The sequence below is a fragment of the Oncorhynchus kisutch genome, linkage group LG14 (genome assembly GCF_002021735.2).
Source record: "Oncorhynchus kisutch isolate 150728-3 linkage group LG14, Okis_V2, whole genome shotgun sequence".
Classification (NCBI taxonomy): Eukaryota; Metazoa; Chordata; class Actinopteri; order Salmoniformes; family Salmonidae; genus Oncorhynchus; species Oncorhynchus kisutch.
In genome coordinates, this window is record NC_034187.2 from 79,823,953 (window position 1) to 79,835,531 (window position 11,579).

Sequence of the window (11,579 nt, forward strand, 5' to 3'; positions counted from 1 at the left end):
AACAGCAGTCAGGTCAAGACCCTGGTGAGGACCACGAGCAGATGAGCTTCCCTGAGTTGGTTTCTGGAAGTTTGTGCAGAAATTCCTTGGGTTGTGCAAACCCACAGTTTCATCAGCTGTCTGGGTGGCTGGTCTCTGACCATCCCACAGTTTCATCAGCTGTCTGGGTGGCTGGTCTCCGACCATCCCTCAGTTTCATCAGCTGTCTGGGTGGCTGGTCTCCGACCATCCCACAGTTTCATCAGCTTTTCTGGGTGGCTGGTCTCCGACCATCCCTCAGTTTCATCAGCTGTCTGGGTGGCTGGTCTCTGACCATCCCTCAGTTTCATCAGCTGTCTGGGTGGCTGGTCTCCACCATCCCTCAGTTTCATCAGCTGTCTGGGGGGCTGGTCTCCGACCATCCCTCAGTTTCATCAGCTGTCTGGGTGTCTGGTCTCCGACCATCCCACAGTTTCATCAGCTGTCTGGGTGGCTGGTCTCCACCATCCCTCAGTTTCATCAGCTGTCTGGGTGGCTGGTCTCTGACCATCCCTCAGTGAAGAAGCTGTCTGGGTGGCTGGTCTCCGACCATCCCTCAGTTTCATCATCTGTCTGGGTGGCTGGTCTCCGACCATCCCACAGTTTCATCAGCTGTCTGGGTGGCTGGTCTCCGACCATCCCTCAGTGAAGAAGCTGGATGTGGAGTTCCTGGGCTGGCATGGTTACATGTGGTCTGCGGTTGTGAAGCCGGTTGGACGTACTGCCAAATTCTCTAAAACAATGTTGGAGGCGGCTTATGGTAGAGAAATTAAGATTGAATTATCTGGCAACAGTTCTGGTGGTCATTCCTGCAGTCAGCATGCCAATTTCACACTCCCTCAAAACTTGGGACATCTGTGACATTGTGTTGTTTGACAAAACTGCACAGTTCATTGTTCCAAGCACAAGGTTCACCTGTGTAATGATCATGCTGTTTAATCAGCTTCTTGATATGCCACACCTGTCATGGGGATGGATTATCTTGGCAAATGGGAAATCCTCACTAACAGGGATGTAAACAAATTTGTGCCCAAAATGTGAGAGAAATAAGCTTTTTGTGTGTATGGAATATTTCTGGGATCTTTTATTTCAGCTCATGAAACCAACACTACATGTTTCGGTCATATTTTTGTTCAGTACAAGTATATTTGAGTGTATCCTGTCCAGTGGTTTAAAGTATTACTTAAGTGTTTTTTAGGGGCATCTGTACTTTACTTTTTATATTTTTGACAACTTTTACTTCACTACATTCCTAAAGATTTATTATCATTATTACTCCATACATTTTCCCTGACACCCAAAAGTTCTCATTCCATTTTAAATGCTTAGCAGGACAGAAAATGGCCCAATTCACACACTTATCAAGAGAACATCCCTGGTCATCCTTAATGCCTCTGATCTGGCGGACTCACTAAACACAAATGCTTTGTTTGTAAATGATGTCTGAGTGTTGGAGTGTGCCACTGGCTATCCATTCGTTTGTAAAACAAGAAAATTATGCCATCTGGTTTACTTAATGTAAGGAATTTTAAATTATTCATAATTTCACTTTTGATACTTAAGTATCAAAAGCATGCCCGACTAGCATCACCACCCTGGATGGTTCCGACCTAGAATATGTGGACGTCTATAAGTACCTAGGTGTCTGGCTAGACTGCAAACTCTCCTTCCAGACTCATATCAAACATCTCCAATCGAAAATCAAATCAAGAGTCGGCTTTCTATTCCGCAACAAAGCCTCCTTCACTCACGCCGCCAAGCTTACCCTAGTAAAACTGACTATCCTACCGATCCTCGACTTCGGCGATGTCATCTACAAAATGGCTTCCAACACTCTACTCAGCAAACTGGATGCAGTCTATCACAGTGCCATCCGTTTTGTCACTAAAGCACCTTATACCACCCACCACTGCGACTTGTATGCTCTAGTCGGCTGGCCCTCGTTACATATTCGTCGCCAGACCCACTGGCTCCAGGTCATCTACAAGTCTATGCTAGGTAAAGCTCCGCCTTATCTCAGCTCACTGGTCACGATGGCAACACCCATCCGTAGCACGCGCTCCAGCAGGTGTATCTCACTGATCATCCCTAAAGCCAACACCTCATTTGGCCGCCTTTCGTTCCAGTACTCTGCTGCCTGTGACTGGAACGAATTGCAAAAATCGCTGAAGTTGGAGACTTTTATCTCCCTCACCAACTTCAAACATCAGCTATCTGAGCAGCTAACCGATCGCTGCAGCTGTACATAGTCTATTGGTAAATAGCCCACCCTTTTCACCTACCTCATCCCCATACTGTTTTTATTTATTTACTTTTCTGCTCTTCTGCACACCAATATCTCTACCTGTACATGACCATCTGATCATTTATCACTCCAGTGTTAATCTGCAAAATTGTAATTATTTGCCTACCTCCTCATGCCTTTTGCACACATTGTATATAGACCCCCCCTTTGTTTTCTACTGTGTTATTGACTTGTTAATTGTTTACTCCATGTGTAACTCTTTGTTGTATGCTCACACTGCTATGCTTTATCTTGGCCAGGTCGCAGTTGCAAATGAGAACTTGTTCTCAACTAGCCTACCTGGTTAAATAAAGGTGAAATAAAAAATAAAATAAAATCAAAATATTTAAAATCAAATCCTTTTACACTTGTGCTCAAGTAGTATTTTACTGGGTGACTTTCACTTTAGTCATTGTTTATTAAAGCATCTTTACTTACACTCAAGTATAACAACAATTGGGTATTTTTTCCACCACTGGTGCTGTCTATCTGGGTCAGAGAAAGCATGAGAAACCTTTCTCCCATCTTTCCCTTAATGCGTCTGCGCAACTTTCTGTGCGTCAACGTCACCTGTTTCACAGCAATATCCAGGAAGTGAGTCGCCGCTTGTTGTTATTGTTCAATTGATAGCTAGCTAGCTGGCTAGTTAACACAGATTTTTTTTGTTGCTGTTCGTTTTCGTGGTCCGAAAATGGCGACTTTTATTTCTGTCCCGTTAAAGAAGTCGTCTGAAGTAGATCTAGTTAAACCACTTTCGAAATTCGTCACGGCGACATATCCAGCGGCTGAGGAGCAAGCGGACTACATCCGATCCGTGGAGGAGTTGAACAAGCTGCGCAAGAGTGCTCTGGGGAGGCCGCTCGACAAACACGAAAGCTCACTGGAAATCCTCCTGAGGTTAGAAAGACTGCCAGACTCGAGTAGCTAGTTTAGGTTCGCTAGTCTGCTAACTCCAGCTAGCTGCTTAACCTGTGTAGAAATGGCTAGGCTTGATGCTAACTAACTGGATTGCCGCACCCTGAATTTCTTGGATGCGGTTTTTCCCCTTTTGAGTCATGTGTTTGTCAATGCGTTAACTTGTCATAAATTGTTCATCGATGTCAATTTGATGTCTTAATTCCTCAACAACGAGTTCCCCGTGTGAAATGAACTTGCTGTCAATTAGGTTAAGTAACGCAGTTCTCAATGTTGCTTAGCTAACTTTCCTGTTAGCCAAGTCGAGGAGGCGTCGTTAGGATTAAGTTGCAATTAGTTCATTTCCCAGCTGGCGTCCTTGTCCGTTTGACCAGCAGCAATATCATATTTCAAGGTGTCATTGTCAAATTCTGCAAAGTCATGAGACCCAGGAAGGGTGGGAATAATTAGTGGAACTTTCCAACAGGAATCTGTTCCAAAAACTTCGTAAATAACAAGGACGCCAACAAACAACTCATACAAAGTAGCACGATCAATTCACCTTGTAAACTAGCTGCCGAATAGGCATCAACTCACAAAATGTAATTAAGTAGCCCACTCCCTGTCCGGTATCTTATTCTGCCGCTATACAACGTTGTTTATGGAACCGATTCCTGTTGGAAATGAAGACCAATAACAACATCTTCATGTTTCCAATTCTAGCTAGTGTGTATTGTTATGTTACTGCAACACGAAGTAATGTTAGTTTCAGAAGAGTTATGTGTGGATGGTTTCAGGAGGGCTACCTCCTATGCCACTATAGCTTCTTGAAAGATACTCATCTGAAACAAGTTTTAGGTGGAGGGATGCAATATTACACACCATTCAGAATATACATTGTCTGTGCTGTATTGATCTGCGTTATCTGTGTGTTTGTGTATGTAGATATAATATAGTCCCTTGTGTATGTAGATATAATATAGTCCCTTGTGTATGTAGATATAATATAGTCCCTTGTGTATGTAGATATAATATAGTCCCTTGTGTATGTAGATATAATATAGTCCCTTGTGTATGTAGATATAATATAGTCCCTTGCCTCTGCTCTGGTCTAGCTGAATAATACCGATCTCATCTTAAAAAGAATACCCCAACCCACACTATGATGTGTTAGGGATGTTTTGCATAGCGCTCCATGGAGGAAACAGTAAAGGAGGTTTGTTAACCAAATAGCAGTCCTGTCTTTGACTCTAGTCCCCTGTGACGTTACGGTCCCCTGTGACGTTACAGACTCTGTTCCCCGGTCCCCTGTGAACGTTACGGACTCTGTTCCCCGGTCCCCTGTGACGTTACGGACTCTGTTCCCCGGTCCCCTGTGACGTTACAGACTCTGTTCCCCGGTCCCCTGTGACGTTACAGACTCTGTTCCCCGGTCCCCTGTGACGTTACGGACTCTGTTCCCCGGTCCCCTGTGACGTTACGGACTCTGTTCCCCGGTCCCCTGTGACGTTACAGACTCTGTTCCCCGGTCCCCTGTGACGTTACAGACTCTGTTCCCCGGTGACGTTACAGACTCTGTTCCCCGGTCCCCTGTGACGTTACAGACTCTGTTCCCCGGTCCCCTGTGACGTTACAGACTCTGTTCCCCGGTGACGTTACAGACTCTGTTCCCCGGTCCCCGGTGACGTTACAGACTCTGTTCCCCGGTCCCCGGTGACGTTACAGACTCTGTTCCCCGGTCCCCTGTGACGTTACAGACTCTGTTCCCCGGTCCCCTGTGACGTTACAGACTCTGTTCCCCGGTGACGTTACAGACTCTGTTCCCCGGTCCCCTGTGACGTTACAGACTCTGTTCCCCGGTGACGTTACGGACTCTGTTCCCCGGTCCCCTGTGACGTTACAGACTCTGTTCCCCGGTCCCCTGTGAACGTTACGGACTCTGTTCCCCGGTCCCCTGTGACGTTACGGACTCTGTTCCCCGGTCCCCTGTGACGTTACAGACTCTGTTCCCCGGTCCCCTGTGACGTTACAGACTCTGTTCCCCTGTGACGTTACGGACTCTGTTCCCCGGTCCCCTGTGACGTTACGGACTCTGTTCCCCGGTCCCCTGTGACGTTACGGACTCTGTTCCCCGGTCCCCTGTGACGTTACGGACTCTGTTCCCCGGTCCCCTGTGACGTTACGGACTCTGTTCCCCGGTGACGTTACAGACTCTGTTCCCCGGTCCCCTGTGACGTTACAGACTCTGTTCCCCGGTCCCCTGTGACGTTACAGACTCTGTTCCCCGGTCCCCTGTGACGTTACGGACTCTGTTCCCCGGTCCCCTGTGACGTTACGGACTCTGTTCCCCGGTCCCCTGTGACGTTACGGACTCTGTTCCCCGGTCCCCTGTGACGTTACGGACTCTGTTCCCCGGTCCCCTGTGACGTTACGGACTCTGTTCCCCTGTGACGTTACAGACTCTGTTCCCTGTTCCCCGGTCCCCTGTGACGTTACAGACTCTGTTCTCCGGTCCCCTGTGAAGTTACGGTCCCCTGTGACGTTACGGTCCCCTGTGACGTTACAGACTCTGTTCCCTGGTCCCCTGTGACGTTACGGACTCTGTTCCCCGGTCCCCTGTGACGTTACGGACTCTGTTCCCCGGTCCCCTGTGACGTTACGGACTCTGTTCCCTGGTCCCCTGTGACGTTACAGACTCTGTTCCCCAGTCCCCTGTGACGTTACCTCTGGTTTTCTACCCAGTGATGTATTCTATAAAGTACTAGTGACGTCAGCATGGTTTAAGACCAGTGTTTCTCAACCCAGTTCCTCCTGTATCCCTAACAGTACACGGCTTCAAATTTGATTTGTCACAGGCGCCGAATACAACCTTACCGCTAAACGCTTACTGACAAGCCCTTAACCAACAATACAGTTGTAAGAAAGGGGGGGGGGGGCACTGAGTCAATGTGGGGGGGGGGGGTACAGGTCAGGCAAGGTAATTGAGCTAATATGTACATCTAGGGTTGTAGCCATTGACAAGCACACTTCATTCAACTCATTGAGGACTTGATGATTAGTTGACAACTATATACTTTGCTTCCCTGTATGGAGTCAAATGACTCGTAGTTTACCCTGGTATTGTCCACAGAGCATTATATAATCTCATCTCATATGTATATACTATACTCGAAACCATCTACTGCATCTTGCCAATGCTGTTCTGTACCATCACTCATTCATATATCTTTATGTACATATTCTTCATCCCTTTACACTTGTATAAGGTAGTTGTTGTGAAATTGTTAGGTTAGATTACTCGTTGGTTATTACTGCATTGTCAGAACTAGAAGCACAAGCATTTCGCTACACTCGCATTAACATCTGCTAACCATGATTTATAACAATAGTTACAATAGAGCCCTAGCAGCTCTGCTTTCTCTACACTACTGTACCTACTGTTATAGCTGCAGTTCTTAGGCTAACTGGTATTGTCTAGTAGCCAGTCCCACAGCCAAGTGCCAACACTAGACTGTAGCTTTCATGTTGAAGGACAAGGAAGCCAAACACTGTTACCAGGGGAGTGTATCCATTCCCTCATACTTTTGTGTCCTGTTTTCTTTTAGTGTCAGTCGGCAACTCTCTCTTTTTTTTGTCCATTCTCTTTGTCTTAGCACTTCTCTCTCTGCCTCTCTCTCTGTTTCTGCTGTGTGAGGTAGGAGGGTGGATGTAAGGGCTAAGGAGTGTTTGCTGGAGAAATGTGATTAATGTTAGCATAGGCGTGCTAGCTTACAGGGTGGTGTAGGGCCATGCTATCGCTAGCCTATATTAGCATTCTGGTTGTGCTCTACACTGCTCGTAGGCACCTAATGAGGGGATTGTTAGCATTGGAGCCTCTCCTTGGCTCTTAACTAATGACCCATGTGCCAGGTAGCTATGGCAACGATCCCTTTCACAGGCCTGCAGACAGACAGCCATTGTGTCAGAGGCAGTAAACTAGTTGCTAGCAGACCTGGCTGGGACGAAACTCCAAACTGGAAATATAAATATAATTAGTTTTTCATCACATACTTGAGAGTACTCAATTGGCACTTTATTCCAACTCCCGGTGTAATGGAACCAGTGGAAATTGATCAGAAAATACAAACCCTGTGTACATGTACGTAGTTTGGTCTCTTAGCATGACAACTTTAGTGTAACCGTGGTAATCATTGTTTGTGCCTAAAACTCTTCAGCAGTCCCCTTTTGCTCTCCTCTCCCCACCTCTGTTTTCCTCCTCGATCTACCTCCGTTTTCCTCCTCTCTCCACCTCTGTTTTCCTCCTTTCCCATTCTCAGACTGCACTTCTGCTAGTACCACTCCTTCCTCTCCCATCTCTCCTTCCTCTCTGTCCTCTTTTCAAGGGGTTATTCCTGACCTGAGTCAGCTGCAGCACCAGTAGAACACCAACTGTAGTACATAGGGATTTCCCCAGTCACAACTCTCTGTCTTTCACTCTGATGTCAACCCTTAGAATAGAATGTTCCAGATCACGGTAGCAGATAACTGAAGAATATTACCACACCGGTGTTTATCTGAAGAGTGACAGTCGCCCCACTCTCTGACTCACTGTCATGTGTCTCTGAGCCAAAGCAGCTTCCACAACACACTGTCATTTAAGTCAATAACACAGTACACACACTTCTCTCTTTTCTGATTGGTCCAAACAATAAAAGTGTGTTCTCTCGCTTCTCCTGTAGGTACTATGACCAGCTGTGTGCTGTGGAGCCCAAGTTCCCCTTCTCTGAAAACCAGGTAGATTACAACCTTCCATCCACTCAATGCTGGGTGGGGGGGGGGGGGTGCACAACTACGGTACAATAGAAAACTACACTACAGTGTCTGTCTGCAGAGAATCACGTCACACATGAACCCCTAGTCAATAATAACAGGTGATCATGTTGCTAATCTCTCTGTCTTCCTGCAGCTGTGTCTAACCTTCACATGGAAAGATGCCTTTGATAAAGGCTCACTGTTCGGGGGCTCAGTCAAACTAGGTAGGCCACAGACACATTCAGGCCTCTGGGCATGGTTAGTTCTAGCAGATGTATGAGGAAGTCCTATTGCATGCTGGGTGTTTTTCTCCTTGTCTTTTTTTTCCGTAACTGATTTATTTCCTGTATATAGTCTGTGTGTCGCACACGACAGCCCAGCTCTGTCTCTCACCCCTCACACACATACAGTGAGCAATGTTCCTTCTAAGTTGCCGTGCAGCTCCTCGGGGAAAATATCAGCACAAGGAGAGAAGCACGAGATTGAACTTCACTCAACTTTCTAGAGTTTTTTTTCCCCCCGTTATTTAACACTATCAACATTCTAGAGTTTTCCCCGTTAGTTAACACTATCAACGTTCTAGAGTTTTCCCCGTTAGTTAACACTATCAACGTTCTAGAGTTTTTCCCGTTAGTTAACACTATCAGCGTTCTAGAGTTTTCCCCGTTAGTTAACACTATCAACGTTCTAGATTACTGTGGGAATTGTGATCGAATCAACGCAAATATTAACCACTTTCAATGCAACATACCAAAACAAACTATCAAGAGATTTTGCTGTAGGCAGAACACATCGCTGTAGGATTCTATTGCTCATGACTCAGAGCTCTACTCTACCTCGGTGCGGCATAACCAATCAGAGATCTACCTCGGTGCGGCATAACCAATCAGAGATCTACCTCGGTGCGGCGTAACCAATCAGAGATCTACCTCGGTGCGGCATAACCAATCAGATCCGCTCTACCTCGGTGTGCTTTATAACCAATCAGAGCTGCGTATATGGTACTGTGCCATTTGACTCTGAACTGGACTGTGTTTTCAGCTGTGGTTGTGGGTAGATGCACTTGTTTTGAGATAAAAGCGAGAGCTGCATGTAATCACATGTGCACATTGTGTTCATATCCTTTACTAGTTAGTGAGTTATTAGCCCAGTTATAGATCATTAGTAGTCAACAATAGGGGTGTGATTTACTTCCAACAAAAACATGTACACCTTTGAAAAGCGAGTCGGGTAAAGGTCTTAAAGGAACAGTGTTGTGTTTTGAGACAGGCTTGAATAAGCTAAGTAGCCAATAGGCAGAGGGTAAAATAATTTGCCTGATTCTCTGTAATAATGGGAATAATAATGAATTGTTTTGTTAAGTGGTTTCTTGCATCAAACAACACAACATTTTCATTCTCCTCCTTGTCTGAAGGACAAAGGATCAACAGGTTCATGTCAAGCCCTGCATGTGTTTTTTAAAGTCTCACACATTGGCTGCTACTGTAGGCTGAATGATAGAACAGCTAAAATGTCATGGGATGGATTTTCTCCATTGTTTTTGATGGTAGGCCGCGCTCTGGTAGGCCGCGCTCTGGTAGGCCGCTCTGGTAGGCCGCGCTCTGGTAGGCCGCGCTCTGGTAGGCCGCGCTCTGGTAGGCCGCGCTCTGGTAGGCCGCGCTCTGGTAGGCCGCGCTCTGGTAGGCCACTCTGGTAGGCTGACATTATGATCAAATAGCCACAGTAGACCTACTTAACCACTTAAAACTGTAACTTAAAGCAGGTACAGCCTCAGTGTTCACAGTAAACGCGCGCTGGAAGTTGCACAGAATTTTCAGAACGTTCAAGTTTGCGCTCAGCAGACCTGAAATTAGCTCAGTGCTGGGAAAAAATTAATGGGAACATTGATAGAAACCACAAGGTAACTTTATTCTGTGAGTGTTGAATGTCAGCCTGAAGACTTTCTGGCACCTTGAGCTCAGACGAACAGGTGTGTGTGTGTGTGTAATGTGTGTGTGTAATGTGTGTGTGTTAAAGTACAGCACCTGTCAAATGTTTTGACACCTACTCATACTCAGGGGTTTTTCTTAAAACAAATTAACTATTTTCTACATTGTAGAATAATAGTGAAGACATCAAAACTATGAAATAACACATATGGAATCATGTAGTAACCAAAAAAAAGTGTTAAACAAATCAGAAATATATATTTTAGATTCTTCAAAGTAGCCACCCTTTGCCTTGATGACAGCTTTGCACACTCTTTTGACTGTACTGTGTGTGTGTGTGTGTGTGTGTGTGTGTGTGTGTGTGTGTTAGCCCTCGCCAGTCTGGGATATGAGAAGACGTGTGTGTTGTTCAACGGAGCAGCGTTGGCGAGTCAGATCGCTTCAGAACAGAACCTGGACAGCGACGAAGGACTGAAGGTCGCAGCCAAATACTACCAGGTACGTCTATAGCAATACTACAATATAGCCAAATACTACCAGGTACGTCTAGCAATACTACAATATAGCTAAATGCTACTAGGTACAGTTGAAGTGGGAAGTTTACATACACTTAGGTTGGAGTCATTAAAACCTCGTTTTTCAACCACTCCACAAATTTCTTGTTAACAAACTATAGTTTTGGCAGGTCGGTTTGGACATCTACTTTGTGCATGACACAAGTAATTTTTCCATCAATTGTTTACAGATTATTTCACTTATAATTCACTGTATCACAATTCCAGTGGGTCAGATGTTTACAAACACTAAGTTGACTGTGCCTTTAAACAGCTTGGAAAATTCCAGAAAGTGATGTCATGGCTTTAGAAGCTTTTGATAGGCTAATTGACATCATTTGAGTCAATTGGAGGTGTACCTGTGGATGTATTTCAAGGCCTACCTTCAAACTCAGTGCCTCTTTGCTTGACATCATGGGAAAATGAAAAGAATTCAACCAAGACCTCAGAAAAATAATTGTAGACCTCCACAAGTCTGGTTCATCCTTGGGAGCAATTTCCAAACGCCTGAAGGTACCACGTTCATCTGTACAAACAATAGTATGCAAGTATAAACACCATGTGACCAAGCAGCCGTCATACCGCTCAGGAAGGAGACGCGTTCTGTCTCCTAGAGATGAACGTACTTTAGTGTGAAAAGTGCAAATCAATCCCAGAACAGCAACGGACCTTGTGAAGATGCTGGAGGAAACAGGTACAAAAGTATCTATATCCACAGTAAAACGAGTCCTATATCGACATAACCTGAAAGGCCGCTCAGCAAGGAAGAAGCCACTGCTCCAGAACAGCCTCGAAAAAGCCAGACTACGGTTTGCAACTGCACATGGGGACAAAGATCGTACTTTTTGGAGAAATGTCCTCTGGTCTGATGACACACAAATAGAACTGTTTGACCATAATGACCATCGTTATGTTTGGAGGAAAAAGGGGGAGGCTTGCAGGCCGAAGAACACCATCCCAACCATGAAGCACGGGGGTGGCAGCATCATGTTGTGGGGGTGCTTTGCTGCAGGAGGGACTGGTGCACTTCACAAAATAGATGGCATCATGAGGGAGGAAAATTGTGGATATATTGAAGCAACATCTCAAGACATCAGTCAGGAAGTTAAT

At 45.7% G+C, this 11,579-nt stretch overlaps 1 protein-coding gene across 3 annotated transcripts in view; it reads left to right on the forward strand.

Annotated features, from left to right (window-relative positions):
- Positions 1 to 2,870: 2,870 nt before the first annotated feature.
- LOC109879613 (programmed cell death 6-interacting protein) overlaps positions 2,871 to 11,579 on the forward strand; it is a 42,745-nt gene continuing 34,036 nt past the window's right edge. For 2 of the 3 annotated variants that reach the window (XM_031789027.1, XM_031789029.1), the window contains exons 1-4: positions 2,872 to 3,199; positions 7,915 to 7,969; positions 8,142 to 8,211; positions 10,286 to 10,413. In XM_031789027.1, coding sequence (XP_031644887.1) covers positions 2,994 to 3,199; positions 7,915 to 7,969; positions 8,142 to 8,211; positions 10,286 to 10,413 — 459 coding nt within the window. In that variant the 5' untranslated portion in view covers positions 2,872 to 2,993. Of the gene's footprint in view, positions 3,200 to 7,914; positions 7,970 to 8,141; positions 8,212 to 10,285; positions 10,414 to 11,579 lie in introns of all 3 variants that reach the window. The other variant, XM_031789028.1, reaches the window with a different exon arrangement.